Source organism: Pithys albifrons, chromosome 7, assembly GCF_047495875.1.
Source record: "Pithys albifrons albifrons isolate INPA30051 chromosome 7, PitAlb_v1, whole genome shotgun sequence".
Taxonomy (NCBI): domain Eukaryota; kingdom Metazoa; phylum Chordata; class Aves; order Passeriformes; family Thamnophilidae; genus Pithys; species Pithys albifrons.
The window spans coordinates 44,188,904-44,214,402 of NC_092464.1; the positions used below are offsets into that span (position 1 = coordinate 44,188,904).

The window sequence follows — 25,499 nt, forward strand, 5'->3', positions numbered from 1 at the left end:
CACAAGAGGTACAAACCCAAAGTAAAAGAACAAATAAAAGTCTTGACACACTGACACCAAGGATCTGGGTTTCCCACCACAACACTCAGATATGTAAAACAGTTAATCTTTTGGTAACAGAAAAACCCCACAAAGAACACATTTTCTCTTTCTGTCAAAGTAATTCCTTAACAGGCTATGCAGGCAGCCGTTCCGAGCACCAGTGATTGTAGTAAGTAGAACTATATATTCAGTAATCTTAGTATTTTCACAAGCATGTTTTAGTGAGGCACAGCACTTCAAATCTGGACCTGAACTAGTCATAGAATGAGTAAAATTAGTGCCCTCCTCTGCAAATGTCACCGTAAGACAAATGCCCAGGTAAAACTTACAAGTCCCGATTCACAATTCCCGTTATCAGAAATAATTTACAAGCACAACACTACTCATCTGCAAAACTTTGTGGTCCATTTATTTTTTAAAGCAAGTACATATTGCAAGGCTTCCTTGGACAGTCCTGAACTACAATCCCAAACTAGTCACAGACAGACTTAAGAAGTTTTGCATATCAAGAGTTACTGCCCTTAGCCCCTTCTCACAACAGGCGGATGCATTCACAAATCTTTTTGATTAATAAGTTCTCTACACTTCTGCCTGATGCCAACAAAAAAATCAAAACAAAGAACAAACAAACAAAGAACAAAAAACCCACAAAAGTCAGAAAGCCACATTAAACAGTTCTGCAACAAAAGTCATCTGTGCTTCCATAAGGTTAAAAGCTGGACCAATATTTTAAGTGGAAAATCTCTAATCTCCCTAGGATAAGAAGGAAAATTATTCCTCTCGCTTTCTCTTCTGCTAATTATGGACTTCTGTGGGTATTTCACTATTTGGTGTCAAATCTCCACTGGCATTAAATATGCTCAGGAATGAGGCTACCTTGATGCATCACATGATCCCAGTTTTTGTCATGAAAGTCACATCTTAAAAGAGAAAGCAAGAAACAGAAACATTCAGCTTCACAGGGTTAAAAACAACAGTTCCCACTTTTAAATCAGTGTCTTTCTGTTTTTAAGAGTTTTGGTCCTTTGTTAAAGCATTTTAGCAAATTCCTTTAAAAAGTAGCGCTTTGTAAAAATACAAGTATTTACACTTCAAAACATTTAAAAAGTAACCCCTGGCTTTCATTAACAATGCATCCTACCTTTTAACTCTGAAAAAAAAATATAGACAATAATGATTTCTGCTACTATTTCACAATGCCACAAACATCACTGCCTGAAAATAAGGCTGTTTTGGAAAACAAACCAAAATAGGAGAACATGATTTCTATACATAGTTTTACATTTTTATAAAGTCTGGTCAGAAAATGTTCCTTTATAAATAGGTTAACTAAAAGCTTTTACCTTCTCAGCTGGATAAATGTGCTGCTTCATGAACTGCTTGACCTTCAGCAAAATTTCTTGGCCTTTCCTGCTTTGATGGAAGAGCTCTCCAGAAATGTGCTGTGTGCTGCTGAAAGAGGACCTGGGGAAGAACATTCAATAGAGTAACAAGACAGACCAGATTTCCCCTCACAGTAACATAAGCTGCTTTACACAGGCATTTAAACAAATGGGGATGTTTTAAAAGTTTTGCCTTGCCTTTGACCAGTAGTTCAGACCACTCTTACCTTTTTGAGAGCTCTAACCCTCTCTCTGCCAAAGGCTCCACAACCTTGGCAAATTCATGACTATTCTCTGCAGCAGCATTGCCAAGGAGATATCTTGCATATACACCCTAGAGCCAAAAGAAAGGTATAATTATGCTCTTAAAATTGTCTCTTTAACACATGGGTGATTTCTTCAACTATGAAAGTAACACTTAAATGCCCATATTCTTAAAAGGAAAAATTAAGAACCCAGACAGATTTTACTGGGTTATGTTAATACTGGTTTTGGTCCATTTCTGATATAATGGAGATACTTGCTCCACAACAGTTAAAAAAATATCCCAGCTAAACCAACCTAAAGGCAAACCACCAAAAGCAGTAGATGAAAACAAAAAAGTGAAAAAGAAAGATAGATATGTCTGCATATGATACTGCAAGCAGGTCCGGTCTGTTCCTCAGGCCAGCAGACAACAGTGCAGATATATGACTATTATCCATGACTAAATTAACTATCCACATACAGACAAAAATATGTGCCATTGCAGCAAATGTGAGTGTATTACCTGGGCTATTGATGCCAATTTAAAATAGGACAAAGCAAGAAAAAAGTTGAAGTTGGATAAAGTGGTGTTAATACGCCGGCAGCGGCAGTAAATGGAAACCAGTTCTTCAAATGAAGGGCTTTCTACAAAAAAATACAGCAGAATTTTTTTAGAATACTCAACATTTTCTATTTTTTCTACCTTATTCTTCAACATGTGAAGAGTTCTCCATCTTTACGAGACATTTCATTTCCATAGCAAACACCACGATTTATCATTTCTTATTGCATAACTGTGATATGGGAGACCAAAGGAAAAACAAGTTGCCAGATTTTCAAGTAACTGTAACACTTCCCACCAGCCCTCACCTCCATTGCAGTCAGGAAATTAGTTTCACTTGTGGAGACAGGCTGGAGTTTTTTTTCAGTTTTTAAATAAAAGATATATTTGCATTCAAATTTATGGTTTTTTCCATTATTTCTAAGAAAGGTTCAAGATATACTTTTACTGAAGTGGCATATTGTGGCTAAGACACAGCATGTTAAAACAGAACTACCTAAAGCCTCACTATGAGCATGTTTCCTACAATGAAGAAAATATGGAAAAGTTCTTTTCTAGTGCAAAATGGAATGTTTGTGAATTTACCATTTAATTCCTGTTTGTAAGGGTAACAACCAACCCTGGAATTTGTTTCAACAAAAAGATTACATTTTCATACCTATGGTGTCTTTGAAACCCAAGATAGTTCCTTGACCCAAGTTCTTAATAGATGTAGGCCAAAAGTAGAATTGAGTGGCATATGCTAAATCTGCTAAAGGATGACCAGTAGTTGAAAGTTCCCAGTCCAGCACTGCCAAAACACGAGCCTTAAATAAAAATAAAAACCTCAAGTGAGTGTTGGAAGACAAATTCTCTCCACTCACAAATGTACAACACCACCTATATCCAAGAGTTTTATTTCATTACTGTATGTTTAAAATTATAAACATGCACTGTAGCTGTGTACAGCAAAAACAGCTCCTTTTAGCACTGTCTAAAGATCTGCAGAAAATTAATATTCACACAGGTCCAGAAAGCTTAGCATTTTTCCAAAGAGAATCTGCTTTAAATCTGTATTTTTGAGTAATGTTCTTCCTGTCAGAAACTTGTACTCTTCTAGTCAAAACATGATTGAATAACAATATCTTAAAGAGCAGTAGTACTAATAGTTGTTGTGGTTTTCCCCAGTCCTGTTGCACGGTCCTTTGGCACAAAAACTCAGACAGACCATGCACCAACCCCCCTAATTTATCACAATATTATGCACAATTAACACCCACATGGGAAACTGAATTTCTTAAGCAGGAAGTGTCCCTGCCCAGATAGTGAGAGGAGCCTCTGCTGCAGGGACCCCTGCAATGGTGTCTTCTACTGCGTGGGCTTAGAGCCCCCTCTCTGCCATTCTGATAAATTCTTATGATCCAGCTGGTCTGTCAGCCTGAGCAAACGCTCCAGCTACCCATGAGCCGTGGCTACCTAAACTATGTGCAAAGGTCCTTCCTACATGGTCACTCCTGCATATACAGGAACATTTTCCACAGATCACTTAAAATTACCTACATACAGCTGAGTCAATTCCTTCAGCTGCATCAGGAACAGCTGGGAGAGTCCCTGAGACTGCCAAATTATCTGCTTAGGGGTCAGGCAGCATATTTAAGCCTACAAACTGTGTCTCTATCACTAATCCATGCACAACAATGGGAATCCCTGGGACCTGCTGCTTTGTTGTGAAGCAGGAATTGTGGAGTCTTGGTCACAAATCCCAGGCATATCTTCTGGTCACAACACAGCAAATAGCATGGAAAAAAACAATGAAAACGCAACTGTGTTGATAGATAGGGAACACATCTTTATTTCCACAAATCAGAAAGTCTCTTTCTTTTTCCTTTCAAGGTCTCTGTGATCTATGTGTGCTCCATAACTAAGCAGTTTTGGAAGATTTTTCTTTTCTTCCACTAGTATCATGTATTCAGATCCTGTTCCAAAAGCCACTGTTAATTGAAGCCACACCACAGATGTCAACAGGCTTTGGATCAGATGCTTGTGTAGTTTAATGAAGTGAGACTTCAGTTGCAGTGAACTCAATAGGATTTATGCATATAAAATGTTTTGTTCCTGGACTTTGAAGAAAGGACTAGAACTAATGAATAAATTGAGTATCTTTCAAGGCCAGGCTGGATGGGGTCCTGAGCAATGTGGTATAGTGAAATGTGTCCCTACTGAGGCTGGTACTAGATGATCTTTAAGGTCCCTTCCAACCCCAACCATTCTGTGATTCTATCAATTCTGTCTAGCCCCTGGAATGAAAACCAGGATTCTGTTAGGTACCTAAACACCATACATAGAGAACAGTTAAGTTTTCTCCTGCTCCTTTCAAAGATGTATCATACACTAAAATAATGCTCAGCAGTGTCCCATTACAGAGTAGGAGTACTAACAAATGTTTTGAATACCTCTGTTGGATGGAAGATGATGTTATCTATTCTCATGTCCCCATGAATCAGGCTTTCCTCGTTATCATCAGGTGGCAAGTTGTTTGCTAACCACTCAGCCAGTTGGTTCATTGCAGGGATATCTGTGTGAGCAGCTGCATCATACTGTTTTTTCCAAGTTGACACCTAAAGAAATAGAAACACTCCAGATTTTCCAACTGATGCACAAGTTTTTAAAGAGCACAAAATTCTGAAGCATGTGCTTCTGGTTTTTCACTATTACCACATTACTTGAAAATTCAGTAAACCCCAGCACCTCTGCACCTGCAAATGTGAACTGAGAGATCAAAAGTTCCTACAAAGATTACCTCTATTTTCTATTTCAATCTTATTTACATAGCCCAAATCTAATTACATTCCAAAAGCAAATTAGTGTTATTCCCTTAGCATAGCATTACAGAATCAATCTGAATGTAGTAGTAACTTTATACAGGGCACAAAATAGTTGAACTAAGTGAAGGTGTTTAATAGCCAAAATAGGATGGTTACAAGTCTTAATAATTAATATTAATAATTTAGCTTGCAAATCAAATAAATATTCAAACACCTGACAAGACAAGAGAATTTTTTGAATAGTTTTACCTGTCTTTTGCAGTATCCTGGTCCTCTACCATATCCTTGGAGGCCCAGTGACTGTAAATTGAAGGAGTGCAACAGGGCCAAAGTTTCTATCATTGCAATATACAAAGCAGAACGTTCTGCTGGGCCCACTTCAGGCAGTGAGATGTCTCGAAAAATGCGACCCTAGAAATATCATAAATCAGGTATTTGGTGGGATGCACACATCAGATGTAAAGCTATACCTTTCATGATCAAAAACAAATGTAGTGAACCAACAGTTCCTATGCAAACAAAAATTCCTTCCTTGTTTATTTTATTTCTCACCCAGGGCAAATGAAGGGATTCACAGTGATCTAAGATCATTAGTATATGGGCTATCTATTGGAAGCCAATTAAAATAACATATATTCAGTAGATGAAAGTCTGAATTGGAGCACTGAATCCAGATATCCTTCAGCTTGAAAGCACTAGGAAAAAACAAGGTTACTGTATTGCCTCTAACAACTAACTTGCAGAAAAATATCAATAAAGACCAGAGGGAGATGGCAGGGGGTGCAGGGAGGGAGTTGAGGGAAATAGATGGGTTGCACCTGCTGAGGCAAACAATCCACCTAAATTCACTTGTGTTCTCCTTAAACACAGTTAAGTATATTTAAAAGATGGGTGTGTTTTTCCATTTTCTCTTTTAATTTTGACTCTGCCAGTAACATGATGGAAGAGGAAAAACAGAATCCTCTCTCCTCCAAATTCCACAATTTCACAGGTTTGCATGATGGCTTCGATATATTTACACAGCTAAAGCAGCAAGAGAAATTTTTTACTGAAAGAGCCTGCATAACAAATCTCAAAATCAGGTTTCATATTGTGCAATAGTTCATTCAGCAGAGTAAGTGTATGGTTGTTTTCTAAATACACAACTTATCTGTTAAAAACAGTGCAGTGCTGTCCATCATAGAATGGATAGACTGTGCTTCTACAAATGCAGCAAGGTGTCTTCTTAAGGAATCATTTTGTTCTCAAAACCAGAAAAATTCTCCAACTTTAACGTAAGAAATCTGTTTCAAATTTTTCACAGCTTTTACATTATATTACTCTTGATGCATGGGTTTTGTAGGAAGGTTAAGTTCATCTCCAGGAACTGGACAATCTTACATTTCTAATTTCCCAGTGAACCTGATGATAGAGTAGGATGCAATGAAAGGCAAGAGGTCTTGGTTCAAACTCTGCTCCCACAGGAAAAAAAAAACCAAACCATGATCTAGCAGACTTACACTCAAAATCACCAAAATCTAACAGAAGCAGTATCTGCTCAGCTACAGCACCCCCAGAGTGATGGACCACAGATAAACTATGCTGTGCTCTTTCTGAAACTAGTGTTTGAACTGGAATCCTGCTTGGTTTTCAAGCAAAGGTGATCGTATGTCAATCTTCAGTACTAAACAGGTTTCAGGATGTCCAAAGATTCAGTATAACTTTATAAACTGACTGTTTTCCCTCTGACTTGTGTTTGTTTTTCACAGAAACAATATTATCTTAATTCAAGACATTATTCTGAGAGCTGAAAAAAAGAACAAGAACAAGAGGTCAAATACTGAGCTGAATATTTCAACAAAATGGGAAATAAGCCCTGAAGAAGCTGAAATCTGTGAGAATTACTGACAGCTAGCATTTCTTGAAAATATCAGAAGATTATTTATGTTCATATCACAAAACTTAGTGAGTGCTGGGTAAGGTTCTAACAGAAAGGTTTTAGACATTTAAAAGCAGCTTGTAGAAGGGAGAAGGAAAGAATCTCTCAGACTGGAAGACCAACCTGTACATGCTGCATTACATAAAACTCTGTCCCAATGACAGAAACATCACTGCAATACAACAGGGGCTCAGGCACTGGAAAACCAGCTGAAAATAAGGCTTTCTGCACACGATATTCTCTGTCAACCTGAAGGAGACACAGAAATTTAGGGTCAAGTAAAGCCTCCCAAACATAAACGAGCACAATGAATGTCCATGTATCCCCTTTCACGTTTAACTTCTGATCCAGCAGTTCACTGCATTTCTAGACACATTCAACAGTGTGCTGGACCATCGTGTTTAAGACTTAGTCATTTGCAAAAGTGTTTGGAGCTGAATGAAGAATGATACTTGCCTTGTGTGCTCTAGGTAAAAGGGGTCCATGGGGCTTCTTCCTGAGCACATAAGCCTGCTCACCCTTCTGAAGGTAAAAGGTTGGATTTGACTGGCCTGAGCTACAAAGAGAGATTATAATTACTTACAAATTCAAGTACTTATATATTTTAACAGAAATTATGCAAAATGCACTGCAACTTGGCCTAAACAAAACGGGAGGACAGAGAAAGACTTCTCAGGAGCTGTTTTGTGTTGTGGGGTTTTGTTCAAATCTAGTCTTAAAAAGAAGCAAGTGATAGCCTACAAAATCAGAAGTCAGAGGTTCTATTTCTACTTATAAGAGAGATGTCTTCTTTCACTGTTGAGAGGTCACAGCCAATTTGTTCTCCTTACCTCTCCTCCCTAGAAAGACATCATTAACTTATTCAAGGTATGCAGGAGGTATGAACTTCAAAGTTTTATGATTTGGAGGAATTAAACAGAGAAGAATTCTCACTAGCTCACAATTGTATTTGCCCTTTGGCAAGCTGTATTTTGAACAATGTAAGCATAAAGAAAGCTCTCCAGATTGGACAGGGATTTTTACATAAGCATGCAATGACAGAACACTGAGAAAGGGATTCAAACTGAAAGAGGTTTAGATTAGATATTAGAAAAAAAATCCTTTAATGTGAGGGGGGTGGGTGAGGCACTGGATGGGTTGCTCTGAGAACTTGTGGATGTCCCACCCCTGGAAGTGTTCAAGGCCAGAATGGATGGGGCTCTGAGCAACCTGACATAGAGAAAGGTGTGCATGGCAGGGGTTTGGAACTAGCTGATCTTTAAGATTCCTTCCAACCCAAACCATTCTATGATTCTATTCTATGACTAAATTACTGATCTAGTACCAAGCCCCGCTGTATGCCAGCCTGATTACAGAATCATAGAATCAGAGGAAAAGACCTCTGGGATCATGGAGCCCAAACTTTGACCTAACACCTTCCTGCCTACTAGACCATGGCACTGAGTGCCACATCCAGTCTCTTCTTAAACACCTCCAGGGTCTGATCCCCTGGCCAATCCTGAAGGTGCTGTGTAATGGTACTCAGGATGATCTGTTCCATAACCCTGCTGGGCACTGAGGTCAGGCTGATAGGCCTGTAGTTTCCCAGATCTTCCGTCTGGCCCTTCTTGTGGATTGGAGTCACACTGGCCAACTTCCAATTGTCTGGGACCTCCCTGGTGAGCCAGGACTGTTGGTAAATGATGGAGAGTGTCTCAGAAAGCTCTTCTGCCAGCTCCCTCATCACCCTGGAGTGGATCCCATCTGGCCCCAGAGACTGGTGAGGATCCAAAAGGCTCAGCAGGGCACTCGCTGCTTCCTCTGGTGAGGATCCTTCAAAAGGCTCAGCAGGGCACTCGCTGCTTCTTCCTGGATTACAGGAAGGCTACTCAGCTCCCCCTCCCTGTCTGCCATGAGGAGGACCTGTCTTATTGTTGAAAACGGAGGCAAAGGAGGTGTTAAGTACCTCAGCCTTTTCCTCATCTTTGGTAACTATGTTCCCCCGCAGTGTCCAACAGGGAATAGAAGTTTCCCTTGCCCCTCCTTTTGCAGGTTTTCCTGCTTCTTTCCTCACTCACCCCTATTACTGCAGGAACGGAGGCGAATACCACCTGCACTCTTGATCCATTAACAAAACGACCCAGAGCCTTAAAATCCTTTTCAATTGCCCTGGTACCTCTTTTATCAATCTCATTACCAGCAACCTGAACAACCAGCAGTTGGTAATAACCACAGGTCCGAATTGGCTCAGGGTACTATGGTACTATGCCCCACCTCAGCTCCAGGAGGAACAGACTTCCCTGTGGGATGGGTCCGGCCAGCACACAGGACCCTCAGTTCCCCTCAGAAGGGAGTCACCCACTACAAATACCCTTCTTTTTTAATGTGTAGCAGGTGGAGTGCAGTCAGGAGACCCTCTAGACAGACTTTTGTCATGAGTGTCCTTTGCCTGACCCTCTAGATCCAGGGCCTCGCACCTATTCTTTAGGGGCACCCGGGGAGGTGCTGGAGGTTGGGAGGGGATTCTTTTACCTCTCCAACCAGGGACCCCTTTCCATTCCTCCCCCTCTAACAGACCTGCTCCTTCTGCAGGAGCGGCAGGGCTTCCCTGACTCGTGCTGAGCTGCTTTCGGGGCTGAGAGGGTGCGACTCCGCCAGACAAATTCCCTTTCAGTCTCCCTAATACTCCGTAGCCTCTCCACTTCCTGCTGAAGCTCTGCCACCGAACAAAGCAGATCGCTCACCTGGCCTGCAGGTGTGTGGCTCCCCGCCCTCAGGCAGCAAGGCCAGGCTCGGACACCCCACACCCACCGCCCTGGACAGCCGCGTCCTTCCCGGGGAGCTCTGTCTGGGTTAGCACACTTCTGCCCACACGGGCAGCAGCAATGGCTTTCCACTGTTTGCAAACCATTGCTGGATATACTCGAATTGGCAAAAAAAGAAAATCATGCACACCTACCATCAGCAAGAGAAGCGCCAGGGAGGGTGGATGTGTCTTGCCTCCTTGCCCTGCCTGTGCAAGCTGCCACATCCTTGTCTGCCGAGGCCCCTAGAGCTGATGGAATAGCCCACAAAGGATCCTGGCACCGCCCCTCTGTCGCCTGATAAACTCCCAAAAGCAGCCTGATGCAAATGAGAAACACCTGAGCAGCTCCTTTAAATAGCTCACAAAGGATCCTGGCAACGCCCCTTGGTTGTCTCCCAAAAGCAGTCAGGTGCAAATGGTGTGAACTTTTAAAGAATGAATGTTGGAGTGACAAAGAAAATTGAACGTTTCAATCATATACATGCGTAAAAGAAAAGGAAAACCTAGTTAAACCCTTCATAACTCCTTGTCTATCATATCCCAATCAAGCTCATTGATTCTTAATTTTCTCAAGGCTCTGTACTGATCTGCATACCTTTATCTCCTCAATCTGGATCATTTTGCTAACTTAGTCCAGTGACAGATTAGAGTTATTGGAAAATAAAAATCAAGTGAACTTTTGCCCTCATGCCTTCCATTACATTTCCATTCTCCCTGAAGCAGTTAGGGCATAATTTGTAATATAGCTTAACAAGGATACTGCACCAACAAACGCTTGGCACAACAGAAATTTAGACCAGCTGAAGCCTTGAACCACAACCAAAAGACTAGTAGAGTAATAAAAGCATAAATATTGACAATATTTTAACAGATTTTGCTGTTAGCTACTCTCCTATGGCCCTTCCTAAAGTTTCCTCAATTGAGGTACATATGAGGGTTAGGGTACAGCTGAGGGTTCAATGAATGTTTTATATTTGCAACAGAAGACAACAAAAAATTGTTTACTATTTCTTGGTGATGGCTGCAGATAAAGTACTTGAGGTCGTGCTGACAAAGGAATTAATACTTATTTTTAGCATACCTTCTAATGGTTAGCTCCCAATGTGAAGTCCTGCAGCCACACCACTAATTTGTTGACTGCAAATGAACTCAACGTTCTGTGGAATAGTGGTTTGGAGCCTTGATGTGTCACCTTACAGGGCACGGCATTGCTCTTGGGGCGTGAATGGGACTCTCAGCACATCCTCAGCAATGTGCTCACCTGGCCACAGCCTAACGCTTTTAGAACTGATTTCCTAAGCCGTGTATGTGCTTCCAAACATTCCTGTTTGCTGTGCAACTAAAGATGGAGCAGGTAAATTGAGAGGCACTAAAACAATCGTGCGGGCAGCGAGCAGTCCACCCAACACACAGCCCAGCTGCGGGCACACTCTGCCTGTGACAAAGGTCAGCTTCGCCTACACCGCAACCTTTGCCTTCTCCCAAGGGATGAGCTGCTCCCCAGGGGCTGCTGTCCGCCATCCCCAGGGCACCTCCGCCTTCCCAGCCAGGCAGCAGCGACCAGAGCGGCCTCTCGGACCGTCTCACAGCCGCGGGGGCGGCTCTGGCCTCTCCCAGGAGCTCTGGGGCGGGAGAGCGGCGGCTCCCCGTTACCTGTGCCCCCTGTGTTACCTGTACTGCCTGACAACCAGCGCGCCCGCGGGGTGCCGAGGGAAGCCGCGCAGGTGGCTGCACAGGTACCGCTCCAAGCTGCCCTGGTCGAAGCGGTGCTGCCGCCGCACCTCGCTGGTGCCCGGCTCCGCCGCCATCCCGGGGCGCTCCAGGTGGACGGCAATTCCCGGGAGAGAGAGACGGCCCCGGCGGACGGCAATTCCCGGGAGAGAGGGACGGCCCCGGTCCCGGCGGACGACGCTTCCCGGGAGGCGGGGACGGCTCCGGTCCCGACGCCGGGGCTCGGGAGGCGGCCCCGCGCTGGGAACGCCCCGGCGCTTCCCGGAAGCTCCCGGTCCGGCAGACGTGTCGCTGCCATGGCGGATCCCGGGCGGCTGGAGCAGCTGGAGCGGCGGGTGCGGGAGCTGGAGCAGGAGCTGGCCCGGGAGAAGGGCGAGCGGCGGGCGGGGCGGCCCCGCATCGACACCATGAGCCCCGAGGTGACGGACTCCAACCCCTACAGGTGCGGCCGGGGCCGGGGCCGGGGCCGGGGCCATGCTGTCGGGATGCAGAGGATGGTCCGCAGGGAGGGCCGTGGGGTGGAACTGCGGGAGGCGGAGGAGGCTTGTGGTGGGCTCGGGCAGGGCCCGAGGGATGGGGCGGGTGTGCTGAGGAGGGGGCGATGCAAAAGGCGGGGGCGATACCGGGAGCAGGGCAGAGATGCTCTCGGGTTTCCCACCGCGCTGGGCTGAGAGGGGTGTGTGTCAGGGTTACATTGTATTACCTGGCTTTGCAGTACAGGGAGAGGGAGAGAGAAGAGACCTTGTGAGTTTCTCAGCTCAGTGCTGATAAATGGGCAGGTGTTGGTATTACACGAGGTCTTATTCTCATGCTTCTAACTTACCTATTTTAGAGTGGAGTTTGTAGAATTATTGAGCATCAGGTGTTTTCTAAGGCATCACAGAGACCCCTTCCCTCCTGGAAATCTGATGCCTTCTTTTTCCCCTCACCCTTAATTCAAGTTGATATTTGTACTGTCATTGATATTTTCAATGTTAAAAATGCAATAACAGAATAAAATGTTACTTTAAAATCCTTTCAGCTATCCTCGAAACCTGATAGTCTCAGTTTTTATTTTTTTAATGTTATGTTGGAGGTAATCTAACCAAATTGATCAGAAAACAGTGCAAGCCTTCACTGGTTTGCTGCCATATGGTTCATTACCCCCCCAAAAATGTGTCACCTTCCACTGTGTAAATCATGTATTCACTGACAAAAGTAGCTTTGTGTCCTCCTGATTTCATCGACATTACTCATACCAGCTGAATAATTACATGAGTTCCTACAGGGCTAGTACTCTGTTGCTAGTAGGAAAGCATCTGCTCTCTCATTCAGACCGTACCTAGCTGGCAATCACAACTGCAGTAAAAACAGCAGCCTTGAGTTTGGTGCTTTGTGGAGTTATTTTTAAAGCAAAAATGATTTTAAATACCTGAAAAGCAAAATTGCTATCAGAAACCTATAGAACATTTTCTGTGTAATGTTCCTTTTTTTTTTCATAGTCGCTTGATGGCATTAAAAAGAATGGGAATTGTCAAAGACTATGAGGTAGGATTCTATCTGTAATGAAACATTACTTGTATTTTTCCCTGGGAGGACCACTTTTGATATTGTCATCTGTATTTTATTTCTTTCTACAGAAAATCCGAACCTTTACAGTTGCAGTAGTAGGTGTAGGTGGAGTTGGCAGTGTGACTGCTGAAATGTTGACAAGGTGTGGCATTGGTAAGGTAATGAGTCTTCTTTTCTTCTACTTTTTTACAGTACATGAACCATCCTCCTTATGAAGAGTTTGATTCAATTTCAGTCAGCTGATTTTACCCAAATAAAAAAGGTGCCATGAAGAATGCACTTGAGTAAACATTGCACATGACGAGTCTGTATTTTTCTTACACGAGTACAATTGATTTACTTAGAGCTTAATCCTGTATCAGGTGGATGAGTCTTGTTTGGATGCTTGTCATCTCCATGACCCTATGTGAGCCCATCTATCCAACCTTCATACTGGATTATTGCTAAAGGGAAAGAAAAAAGAGGGGGTAGCTTGTATAGAAGATTAAGTCTTATAATAAGTTTATACTCATGAAATTGAAACATGGTGGATGTCAAACATATTTTTATCACAAACATTACTTTGTCACATGGCAGACTTAGAGCTAAAAATTTAGCAGCAGTTAAAAATAATTTGATGTATGTATAGATAACAAGAACCTGCAAAGTTAATAGAAGAGGATTTTTCTCCAAAGGAGGAATTTGGAGAATGGCTCAGATGTTTGTGTTTCCAGGCAAAGCCTGACCATTTACTCTTACAACTTTGAGAAGTTTTTAAATACAGAAGTGATGCAATTTTTTATTGCAAAGTTCATTCCTCTGAAGGAGCATCTCCAAAAGACAAGTATCTTGGGCGTAGCAAAGGATACCTGTTGATCCAGAAAGTATAATAACACTATAGTCCATGTACTATGTAGGTTTTTTTAAGAGAATTGTTTTTGAAGAGCTACATGCCAAGACAAGTGACAGAAATTACATGTTTTTAGTTAATGCCATAGTAGCAAGTTGAATTTGGTAACAGCGGTGATAGTGCTCCTGTAGATCAATCTGCTGAATAATCTTTGTTTATATCAAATGAACAGATTTATTATTAAGAGTAGCTTTTCTGACTTAACAAATTGGTTCCTGGTGAATGGCAGTTAGAATTTAGTCTTTCATGCTTTTAAAAAATTGGCACCTTTTCTATGTGAATTGAATGGGACTGCAGGGGTAGGGAGGTGTTTAGTTGGGGTGGTTATTTGTTGTTTTTTTGGAGGTTTTTTTTTAGAATTAGTTTTGTTGTTTAAAATGCCTTGCCATAGGGCTCTAGTTGCAGTGTCTTTGGAGATTCACACATGTTAATACAATCTTTATTGTAGCTCCTTCTGTTTGATTATGACAAAGTGGAACTGGCAAACATGAACAGACTCTTCTTCCAACCTCATCAAGCTGGATTAAGTAAAGTGCAAGCAGCCGAGCACACCTTGAGGTATAACTCAGAGAAGTGGGTATCAAAATGTATTTGCCCAGGATGCTGCTCCGGAAAACCAATGTTTCACCTTGATCACTTGCAAAGGAGCATGATCTGATTGGGGGAATTTCAGTATAAAATACTTGTGGACATGAGTGATACTTTGAAGACATTTTTCTATTGGCCAAAACCTTAATGTGAGTCTACTTTTCAAGTATAGCGAGTTTTGCTGAGATGTTTGGGATAAACTATGTCAATTCAATTTGTTGTGGGTTTTTTTCTCATCTAATCTTTGAATTTTGGAGAAATATGGGGGTGTTCTAGAATTCAGGCTGGAAACTTAAGACTGTAGTAACACTTGGAAAGTTACCATTGTATTTGTTACTATTGACTCATACTATTTCCTCCATAAGGGATATTAATCCTGATGTTCAGTTTGAAGTACATAACTACAACATCACAACACTGGACAACTTTGAACACTTCATGGATAGAATAAGGTAAAATCAACAAAATCACATCACTACCTTCTGCTGATGTGTGGTTCTGTACAGCCTCACGTTTCTATTGCTGAGGGTTTTTTCCAATTTAATAACTTAAAATTGAAAACTGCTGGGACTATTTGTATATGAAGACACTCCTGCCTAGATGTTTTCTCTGGAGTTGGCATTTATTTCTCCTGTTACACAGTTCTAGTTTATATTGGTGCATCTTTAGATTTCCAACCAAAGCTGTAGGACCTACATGCTTTTCCTATTATAGAAAACAGATCAGATCATATTTTGACTGTTTCAGTTATGCTTTGTAGAACAGAGAAAGACAGTAGTTATTAGTGGATTTCACAGACAGAATCTGAAATAACTTTTCCCATTTGCAGTTCTGTTGTACCAAGATACATTTCTCCAATACTTTATACTGTGACTTTACTATGTATAAAACTTCTTTAAGTCCAGGATGCCTTTATATTAAATCCCAGCTTCAGCATGCTGTTGTTTCCACCACAGATCTGAGATGCTGGTTCTATACCATTCTGCATTAGGCCAAGTTTTGTTAGAAATCCACTTCCCGTGGGCTCCTGCACTCTAAAGCAGCATGTTGGGTGCCATGCTGGTGTTTTGTTGTGGCAGCAATTTCATCCCAACTTCTGATGCTCATTTCAGCAACGGTGCCCTGGAGGAGGGGAAGCCTGTCGACCTTGTGCTGAGCTGCGTGGACAACTTCGAAGCTCGCATGGCAATTAACACGGTAAGGCCATTGAAGGCATGAGCTTGTGGAAGTCTATTTTCTCCTATAAATAATTTTAGGAATTGTGGGGACTACAGAAAAGACAGGAATTTAAAAAGAATCTCCTAAGAAATGTCCCCTTTGGTTTAAAGAAACTGAATCTGAGCTTTTAGTTCTTGTAAAACCCATTTTATGTGTATGAATGTAACTGTAGACTTTTAAGTTCCTAGAAGCTAATGGTTAGTAAGAGTTGAGTGTCATAAGCTCTCTCTGTCTTTGTAGATTATCCTGTTTATATAAAGGTATTTTCAAAGGCTGGGATGTTAAATATTACAAACTTTTTAAAGACTGTCTATAGCTAATTGTATACTACATATCACTTTTTGTATACTAAAAATGACTTAATGCTGTGTACCTAATCAAACTGTTTTCCTTTATAGTAGCAGCCAATATAGGGTATATGCCAAATGTATGTTTTCTGTTATCCTTAGCTGACTTGATCCATAAATTGCAGGCTCAGAAGGTACACAGATACACTGTATCCAAGCCTCTAAAAGTAGTTTGTGCAATTAGATTCTGTAGTATTCTGTAACTGGATCACTAATGCCTGTGTTAAAAAATCTCAGGTCCTCAGGAAATCACAAAGCGTTGGCTTCATGAGGGTGACTTTAATTTGCCCTTTGATTTATCCCTTGACTCTGATAAATAATTTCTATTCTGTTTCTTCATGTCCCTTTTCCTGATCATAGCCCTTTTCTCTTAAAGCAGGGAGATGAATGTGTTTAATCACTCTCAATTTACCACTTTGTTTGGCTTTCTTTTCACTGAACTTCTGCAGTGCTGATGTGTGTGTTCTGTGTTTGTAAGGCCTGCAATGAACTTGGACAGATCTGGATGGAGTCTGGAGTCAGTGAAAATGCAGTGTCAGGACACATACAGCTGATTGTACCTGGGGAATCTGCTTGTTTCGCGGTAAGCAGCACTGCTGAATTGCTCCTTGGCCTTTTAGAGTGGGGCTGGGAATGTGGAGATTAGCTGGCTACCCTCAGTGATTCTGGCACAGCTGATTCAGGAGCTTAGCATTTTGTATCATCTGTGGGATTTCTTCAATGCTTCTTTTAAACTTAATTTCTTTATTTCCCCTCAGTGTGCTCCTCCACTCGTAGTGGCTGCAAATATCGATGAGAAGACATTAAAACGAGAAGGAGTTTGTGCAGCTAGTCTTCCTACAACCATGGGGGTTGTGGCAGGAATGCTGGTACAGAACGTTCTCAAGTAAGTGACTGAGTTGTTGCTATTTGATTTACAGCACAATAAGAGAAGAAAAGCCTGAAGGAACTTTTCATGATGATGGGTCTGGTTCTTTATCCGTATTCTTTTTAAATGTGTGTTGTTTCCTAATGGTATTGGCATAATTGGACAGGGCTGGAGTAGACACTGCTTGAAACATTGGTGTGAACTGCTGTTTTAAATACAACTTTCAGGGCTAAGAAACAGTCTCAGGGTTTTCCAAAGAATTTCTTTTAGTGCATACACACATGCACACTTTTTTCTTAGTTCTGCATTTAAACATTCTCTGATATGACATCATTAGGTTATGCACAAAAATTGCTATAGTGCTGACTTGTCTTTGAAATTTTGTACATGGATAAAGAATAAATCATTTCTCTTTCAGTGTTGGTAAAAATCTGAAGTGAATTAAAAATAGTTATAAAGCTATATGACATATATTTTAATATTTTCAAAAAATACTGTCACATGACTCCAAATGCTAAAAGAATTATGTGTATCATCAAGGAAAATATTTTAACAACTTTGTACTCATTTTCAAAATTTTTACACACTTACACCACAAGAGGATTGGATTCTATATTGATCCAGTTATGCTGTTGTTAGGAGACTACACCTTATTGAAGACAATTACAGTAACTCTGTATAACTGCATTACTGTGAGTGTATTGTATAAATTCTTTGAGGAAAAATTATTCCTTGACCAGCTGAAGTTTTAGGTTTGCACCTGTGTATAAACTCCTCCTTTCTCTATGTTTCTAGATACCTGTTAAATTTTGGTACTGTGAGTTATTATCTTGGTTACAACGCAATGCAGGATTTCTTCCCAACTATGTCTATGAAGCCAAACCCACAATGCAGTGACCACAACTGCAGAAAACAGCAAGAAAATTATAAGGTAAAAATGGTTTGGGTCTTCTTTTTTCCCCCTTTCTTAAAATCTTCAGAACAATGCAAGATACAAATCTATAGTAAAAGAAAATATTCACTGATACTCCAGTTTTTCAGCAGCCTTGTCTTCAGACGATTGCACGTTTCTACATCTACAGTATGTAGAGTGTCTTGGGTTATCTTAAAGCAAAGGGTAGAAAGAATGGCTTACATTCAGTTAATATTTTCTTGTACATAACAGCTCAACCTTTCTGCCAGTCGTATGTTTCTGATTGTTAATGGGTTTGGTGATTTTAAGTTTGCAGGTATTCTGCCCTTTTTATGGCTAACAAAGTTCTCAATGGTGACCACTTATCTTAAATACTGGAAGAAATGTGAATATTAGATTTGATCTTCGCTGTTGGTAATTTCACTATTACGTTTTGATGATGATGATTTTTCTCTTTTTGTGTTTTTCCTTCAGAAAAAAGAAGCTGCACGACCAAAACAAGAAGTAATTGAAAAGGAAGAGGAAATAGTACATGAAGACAATGACTGGGGTAAGTCATCAGATGGAGACTAAATCATGTTCCCAGTATCAAGATTCAGTTTGGGTGAACACACTGTAGGGTACATAGAATTGTTACAGTTCCTATTCTTTGTAACTTACACTGGATAATTATTAACTTTACCATTGGGAGAAGCGTCCCCATGATAATATTTAAATGGTAATGACAAGGAAGAGGTGCCATTCTTGTCCATAAGTTACTTATATAGAACCATTTCATATATTATAAGGGGAAAATATTTTGTATTGATAATGGAATTAAGTGGTTGAAATCAAAGGTCTTTCTGCGTTTAATTTTTTTCTGTTTTGGAAAAGCAGCTGCAGCTTCCCTTTTACTGTGATAAATTGGTGATTAAAGAACTTTTTCTTCCAACTTCTAATAGAGTTCTTGCTTCCTTTTAATGCAAAGGCATCGAATTAGTATCAGAAACTTCAGAAGATGAGCTGAAGGCTGCATCTGGCCCAGTACCTGAGCTTCCTGAGGGAATTACTGTAGCATATACTATCCCAGACAAGGTAATGTATTTATTCTTTGTGAATATTTGAAATACATATAGATTAAATTTATAATGTCAGCCAGTCTGGTTACCCTTTAAACCTAAAACAGAATTCCGTCTTGAACAATTCCAGTGAAACTGGACCTCAGTGCATTCTATGGTCCAGTTCTGTGTTTCTATGAAATATTTCTTGAAGTATGGAATCTGCTGTGAGTGTAGTTTTGAGGTGGTAAGAATAAATGCTTTTAGGGGCTGGGGGAAGGAAAGCAAATGGGAATTTCTCAGTTGATATTTTGGTGACTTTTACCACCTTTATAGTATGTAGTCAAGGAGCAGTTAGTACACCTGGGGAACACAGAATCTGGATGTATTGCAGCCAGAACATTCTAACTCCTAGGCAAAATATTTTTCAATTTAAGTTTATAATCACACCTTATCTTGCAACTGAGTGCCTGGTTCTAGGAAAATGGTGCGGTGTAACAGCAATGAAGCTACTTTGTGTGGCTTTTTTTGTTTGCTATTTTTTTTGACAACTTTTTCTTCCTGTTTCTATTAGGAAGAGAATTTGGTAACCAAGGAAACAGTAGCAGAGTCTGAAGAAAGCCTAGAAGAACTCATGGCCAAAATGAGAAACATGTAGAAAACAAAATATTAAGCACAACTTTGGATCAACATGAATTATGAGAAGACATTACTTTATTTTCTTTTTTTTACCTCCACTGAAGCTTACCTTTACCTTTCCGATGCAATGGAATTGTTACAGGGGCAGGAAGGACAAACTTACATAGTTTATATTCTCTTGTCTATTGTGCTACTGTAAATTCTAGTTTCTCAGCATTGCTACTGTTCAGATATTCAGTAGAAAATAAAAGGACATGGATAAACTAACAAAAGCAGGCATAGCACAGTATGTGCCCTATCATGGGATGAGAATAATACGTAGTATAGGACAAGGGAAAGATGCAGTCTGCTGGAATGGACTGAGAAGGTGAAGGGCAGATGACAATGCTGCTCCTGATTTTCCAGGCACTTGTCCTTAGTGGTTGTTCACTGGTCTAAATTGTTGGCATGGATTGTGCTTTGGCTCCTTATTCTGAGTAATCAGAACATTTAAGCCTTTTCATCTGCCTCAAATATCTCTGGGATGGCATTTTTTTAAACTTTGCTGGTTTTATCAGTCTTACGACTGCTTATCCTTAAATAGGTCCTATATGTTTTACATGTGGATATGTTTTGAGTATATGATACGAACGTCTTTTTGTTAGTATTATAGTAGCACACTGTGTAGGAGGATGCCACTATTTTGGTTGGCAGATGTTTTTCATGATGAAATTATGAGCAACATTGGAAGAACAAGAGATTTTGTCTGTCTCTTCAAAAATCAAAACACTGTATGTTTGTTGGTTATTGAAAGTCATGTGAGCTATATTAAGGAATTACCACATGTTAAACTACATCCTGTAGTGCCAGTACCCTGCAGAACTGGAAGGGTCAATTTAAAGTATTTTTAACTACTGTGGCCCTCTGATCCAGACCATTGGTTCAGTTTGGCTTAGAAGGTAAATTTCAGCCTTTGAAGTAAAAACCCAAATATTTCCAAGGTGTGCTCTTCAAAAAACTTTTCCACAGCATGATGCAGCCAACACAGAACGACCTAGCAATGGTAGTAGCGGTCTCCCACCACCGTGTAAAGAGAGAGCAACATTGTGGCGATGCTTCTGTTTCTTAGGACAGCGGAATGAATCCCGAGTTAAAAAATGTTTCATTTCCTTAGCAACGGTTACAAAGTTCAAAACCTGTTTCCTCCACCGCTGACAGCAGATTGTATTACACACATAAAAATAATCTCTAAAGGTAGTGAGGGAGATTTTTGGTGGTTTTTGAGTGAGTTGCACTATACTGTAATGTGGAACTGTTTGGTGGTGTTTGTTTTTTCGTTTTGTTATTTTTTGAGTTCAGTTTTGGAGAAACCAGATTTCAGAATGAACTGTGAAGAGGAATGGGAACTAGAAAAATGAGACCATTGAAAAGGTGCATACTTGAATCTGTGTAACCAAGTCTATGTTAGCTTGATCCAAGTGTCATTTTAAGCCTTACTTACAGTTCTGTGTGACTTCACCTTTGTGCTGGGAACAATAAAAGTGAGGCACGCCCCTGACTCTGGACATCCTGAGGCAAATGGCTGAACTAATTTCTACAACAGGTCAGCTCATCTTGACTCTTAACTATTTGGCTGATGTGACTGCTATCACATGATTGACAGCTTTACAAGAGGCAACTTCGTGTACACTTTGTAAGCAAATTAATACATTTTGTATGCCCAATTACTGAGTAAACAAAATGGTTCTCGTGTTACTTTCAGACTTTGAACTTGTATATACATGAAGAATTTGAAATAATCAGAAAATACATGAAGATGACTGTATGTACCAATGGTTAAATTATTTAAAAATAAACAGCATCAAAACAGCAAATTTAAGGGTTTTTCTCTTTTTTTATTGAGACATTTACAAGTATAATCTACTCCAATTGTAAAACATAACGGAAAACTTATTACTTCTTTTGCTATGAACTAACAAATTAAAGCACATTGCCACGGTTAAGTCCAGCTTTATTTGGCAATGTTATAAAAGAAGTTTTCAGTTTTTACAGTGTCTCATGAATGTTACTAAGATGTTGGTTTCTGACTGCATAATTAGATCTCCATTGAAGCTGGTGACCATCAGTTGTGAGGAGGAATATAATCTGGCATACACCATATATACAAATTACGTTTCCTTACTGCCCATGAGGTACAACTCCAGCTACAGGGACAGCTGTCCTGCAGGCGTGCAGTGACCACAGCTGACATGCAGCCACTCTTAGTCCTGATCCTGTTTTACCTTCTGTAGAAAAGTCTAATGCAATACTGAAGATCTAGGGAATGACTTCTTTCTTACGCCAGCAACATTAATCAAAACTATTTATGAGAGAAAGATATGTCATTGTACATGCTAAAATCAGAATAGAGGTGACAGACCAGACATCTGGTAATTCTTTAAAGGAGGGAATTACCAGGTCTGGGAACAGCAGGCAACAGAAACACAAACTAAGTAGGTTGAGGAGGTTTGTTTGGTGTTTTTTAATGTGTTTTTCCTTTTGCCCCTCTCCTTAGTTGGTAACAATCCTACTAAGAACTTTACAATTTTCAAAACTTTTCATGGTGGCTGGAATACCATGATAAAATTCTTGCTTTGATTAAAACCCCATTTTCTGAATAAGAAGAAAATATCCAGAGAGCTATTATAAAGTGCCAAGTCTTGTTGCTGTATCACAATACCTTCGAGAGCTATTTTTGATTTTTTTTTCCAAACTAAATCTTAATCTTGAAAATCAAATTGGGTTGTATATTTGTACCGTCAGTTTTATGTACTGTTCCTTATGCCAAGCTACAGCCTTACCAAAATATTTAATTCCTCCTAACCAGAGCAAGGACTGAAATGGGATATATTTAATTCTATTCTAGAAGGAAAAAAACACTCTGCAAGGTAAGTATTCCTTTGAGGTGAAGGCCATTCTTCAAACTGGATCAAATAAATATTTGTATTAGTTGCCTCTGAAACTTTATAAAAAGGTTTCAATTATTTTTCCATTTAGATTGATTTTTTTATACAAAGTATGTATTTAAATTGATGCATGTATGAATGCACTGAATGAGAACAGACTTCAAACTGATTCTTCCAGATGACTGGGGTGTTAAGAAATACAAGAGACAGGTAGATTGGTTTATCATCTCTTTATCCAACGGCAAACTATTTTGCATCACTAGGTTTTCCTAGCTAATACAAACATTCTTGTATTTTAAGGGTTCAGTGAGATTAAATATTGAAAGTATTGCTAAGGGTTTAGGCACAGGGAATTGGGCCATGATCATCTCCATTCTGATTCCTCACTGGAAGTATTTTTTTACTGAACAGAGTGGAATCTGACAACAGCTTTAACTGTAGGTGATGATATATTTAGAGTTGTTAGCTTCCCAAGGAAACCAATTAATTTTGCACAAGTCCCTTGAATGCAAGTTTGCTTAAAGCTGAAATAACCCTGCAGGTAATACTGGTCCACCCAAAGTTTTATCAAAAATTTTAAAAAGTTACCATCTCTCAACTTTAAAGGCTTCTGAAAAGGCAGAAAGGATTGATGAAGGAGTAATACACAACTCCCCCAAGCCATGCTATTATAACACAGAAATAAGAACCACCTCATGGAGTTTATACAAGAGGTTCAGCTTACCTTGTTATAATCCTGGCACTTGGGCTAAGAGGTATCATGTCCATGGTTTTGGTATTAGCTATAACCTGGGCTAGTAACTAATATGTGCACCTATATACAATGAAAGAAGCTCACTTTGTACCATACAGTCTGCAAATCTGGAGGATTTCAAGCTGAAACATTTGTTTCCCTGTCATTCATGAAGGCAGGTGTCAGTCCCAAAGTAGTGCTTAATCCTTGGAAAAATGGATTTGTCTTAGGAATGTTCTGTCTGCTTTAAAATATCAATAGAGATTGCCTTTTCTTGGAGCAGGTCTATATCACCTTTGTCCATGTTCCAGGAAAATATTTGGTGATAATGTACTTTTTAAGCTGAAAGTGTCTCCACTTGATGAGTGTCGCGAAGTTGCTTTACCACCTATCAACAAAGTCTCTGCTTCTTTTATTTCCATAGCTCTCTTGTAAAGTTCAGCTGCCTTCTCAAAGTCTCCCCTTTCATAGCTTGGGAAAAGAGTAAAACAAAGTTGAAAGAAGCAAATAAAACAAGTCTCTCAAATCATTTAAATTGAAATACACACCATGCTATCAACACTGGCTTAAGGCTCTCTACTTTCCTGGAAAGTACACAAGCCCAGGATGTTTTGTTCCATCCAGTAATTTGCTTTTATAGGCTTGAAGCATATAATCTTACCTTAGCACAGCCAAGTTTTTCAGTGTTTCCCCCACACGAGGATGCATGTGGCCAAAGCTGTCTTCATAAATCTTTAATGCCCGTTCATAAAGAGGCAAAGCTTCAATCTGCTTTTTCTTTGGGTAGTAGAAAGTTTTTTTTGTTACAGATGTGTATTACAGTTGCTTTTCTTTCTCGCCAACAGAGTATCAACACATCCTAGATGCAATGTCATTCATATTTAACCAGCCAGGTGTTGTGAGTTTTTGATACCTTTGACACATGAGGATGACAATTGAGATTGTCAAAGCAATTGCCTTGCACTTGTGAATGCAATTCCCACTAATAATATTCTAATCAGGGTTTGGACTTCCCATGCAGTTTTGAAAATCTCAGTCCTGAAAGTTTTGAGTTCCCAGATGCTCTTTGATTTTACCCAAGGCAGCTTTAATGCCTGTTTAAAATGATATATGCAGATTGCAGAAAATGATCCACAGCTCACTCCAACTGATGCTAAAGAATCTGGCAAGTTGATTGCATCTCTGTTGGATCTCATATTAGTTGCAGACTGGAAAATCTGCAGCCTTCTCAGATTTTTAGTTTCACAGAGTTGCAGCTGATCAAGGTGGGCACTCCTCATTCATGGACATAAACTCCAAAGGCTCATTTCCCTCCAAGTCCATGGTAGATACTGTATCAATCAAAATGCCGTACTCAACCTCTAGTCTTACAAAGCATGTGGGCATTTTGAATCATCCAACAAGTGTTAGCCCCAGTGCTGGTATGAAATGCCAGTCACAGTAATTATATTTTCCCTCTGTACAACTTCCTTGCCAAATATGCTTTTGACTTTTCAAATGGAACCTAAGAATTTGCAAGTCTTATAAGGAATTTCCCTTTTAAACACAATCAAGTTTCTTTGGTTTCATTTAGATACAACTCATAAAAAAGCCTAGGACAGGAAAAATAAACATTAGGCATGACAAACTTACCATCTGACAATAAAGGACAGCCAGATTTACCAGAGCAGTTGCCACACTGGGGTGTTTGGGGCCAAATGACTTCTGTCGAATTTCAACCGCTAGCTCATACAAGGGAACAGCCTTGTCCAGTTTTCCCTAGAAATAACAGAGAAAAAAATTATTCAGTTCTCTTGTATCAAGATAGGAAAACCTATTTTAAACAAAAGCCTTGGAGAAAATGTGACTGTTTCTAGAATAAGGGGGTAACTTTTGTTAATTAACAGCTAAATTCTGCACAGATTGTTTATCATGAATATTTATTTGGACTTAGTTTTCAAAAATACTGAGCATATTCAATTCCCAGTTAATGTGTTTATCATCTATGTCTATTTCTTCCTTTCTTAATTTATTTTTTTCCCACAAGAGTCTCATTGAGAAGGCTGTTAAAAAGAATTTTCAGTTGTACTTTTATCAAAATAATTTTCGCCACTGAATTTTAATTTGTGCTCCTTCAAACTAGTTTTTTGATGAAAATATTGAGTCTTTTGCAGTTTCTAGCAGCATGAAATTTAGAAGCTGAAGCGAGCAGAGAATATGTGATCCAAAACCACTTAATTCACCAAATAGCAGGTAACAATTATTTAGCAAAAACACAGACACATTTGATCCAAGGTTTTCAAGGTCTTTTTCTTTTTGAAGAACAGTAAAATGTGAAAATAT

The 25,499-nt window shown here is 40.0% G+C and overlaps 3 protein-coding genes across 6 annotated transcripts in view; 1 reads left to right on the forward strand and 2 right to left on the reverse strand.

Annotated features, from left to right (window-relative positions):
• The window catches only part of ACAD11 (acyl-CoA dehydrogenase family member 11), a 31,861-nt gene extending 20,152 nt beyond the window's left edge, over positions 1-11,709 (reverse strand). The window contains exons 1-9 of one of the 2 annotated variants that reach the window (XM_071561224.1): positions 11,411-11,709; positions 7,411-7,510; positions 7,078-7,203; positions 5,286-5,447; positions 4,665-4,829; positions 2,891-3,038; positions 2,194-2,315; positions 1,652-1,758; positions 1,386-1,506 (exon numbers count right to left, since the gene is read on the reverse strand). In XM_071561224.1, the coding sequence (XP_071417325.1) occupies positions 1,386-1,506; positions 1,652-1,758; positions 2,194-2,315; positions 2,891-3,038; positions 4,665-4,829; positions 5,286-5,447; positions 7,078-7,203; positions 7,411-7,510; positions 11,411-11,547 (1,188 nt within the window). In that variant the 5' untranslated portion in view covers positions 11,548-11,709. The remainder of the gene's footprint in view (positions 1-1,385; positions 1,507-1,651; positions 1,759-2,193; positions 2,316-2,890; positions 3,039-4,664; positions 4,830-5,285; positions 5,448-7,077; positions 7,204-7,410; positions 7,511-11,410) is intronic. The other variant, XM_071561225.1, reaches the window with a different exon arrangement.
• A 36-nt stretch (positions 11,710-11,745) lies between these two features.
• On the forward strand, positions 11,746-21,372 carry UBA5 (ubiquitin like modifier activating enzyme 5). Of its 2 annotated transcripts, XM_071561226.1 has the most exons (12): positions 11,746-11,912; positions 12,952-12,997; positions 13,090-13,179; positions 14,359-14,468; positions 14,864-14,950; positions 15,611-15,695; positions 16,542-16,646; positions 16,822-16,949; positions 17,727-17,862; positions 18,319-18,394; positions 18,812-18,918; positions 19,456-21,372. In XM_071561226.1, the coding sequence occupies exons 1-12, from the start codon at positions 11,767-11,769 to the stop codon at positions 19,537-19,539; spliced, it is 1,200 nt and encodes a 399-aa protein (XP_071417327.1). In that variant the 5' UTR covers positions 11,746-11,766; the 3' UTR covers positions 19,540-21,372. The 2 variants fall into 2 exon arrangements, with proteins under 2 accessions (XP_071417327.1, XP_071417328.1); XM_071561227.1 differs by lacking the exons at positions 11,746-11,912; positions 12,952-12,997 and having other exon boundaries at positions 13,096-13,174.
• A 1-nt stretch (position 21,373) lies between these two features.
• NPHP3 (nephrocystin 3) overlaps positions 21,374-25,499 on the reverse strand; it is a 28,717-nt gene continuing 24,591 nt past the window's right edge. Inside the window, exons 25-27 of one of the 2 annotated variants that reach the window (XM_071561220.1) lie at positions 24,810-24,935; positions 23,839-23,954; positions 21,374-23,648 (exon numbers count right to left, since the gene is read on the reverse strand). In XM_071561220.1, coding sequence (XP_071417321.1) covers positions 23,468-23,648; positions 23,839-23,954; positions 24,810-24,935 — 423 coding nt within the window. In that variant the 3' untranslated portion in view covers positions 21,374-23,467. The remainder of the gene's footprint in view (positions 23,649-23,838; positions 23,955-24,809; positions 24,936-25,499) is intronic. The other variant, XM_071561222.1, reaches the window with a different exon arrangement.

What these genes read in the sequence shown, in the direction of transcription:
- UBA5 (XM_071561226.1), top strand. Translation starts at nt 11,767, where the DNA reads ATGGCGGATCCCGGGCGGCTGGAGCAGCTGGAGCGGCGGGTGCGGGAG. An exon ending in CACTTCATGGATAGAATAAG is followed by an intron (nt 14,951 to 15,610) that starts GTAAAATCAACA and finishes TGCTCATTTCAG; the next exon opens with CAACGGTGCCCTGGAGGAGG. An exon ending in ACATGAAGACAATGACTGGG is followed by an intron (nt 18,395 to 18,811) that starts GTAAGTCATCAG and finishes TTTAATGCAAAG; the next exon opens with GCATCGAATTAGTATCAGAA.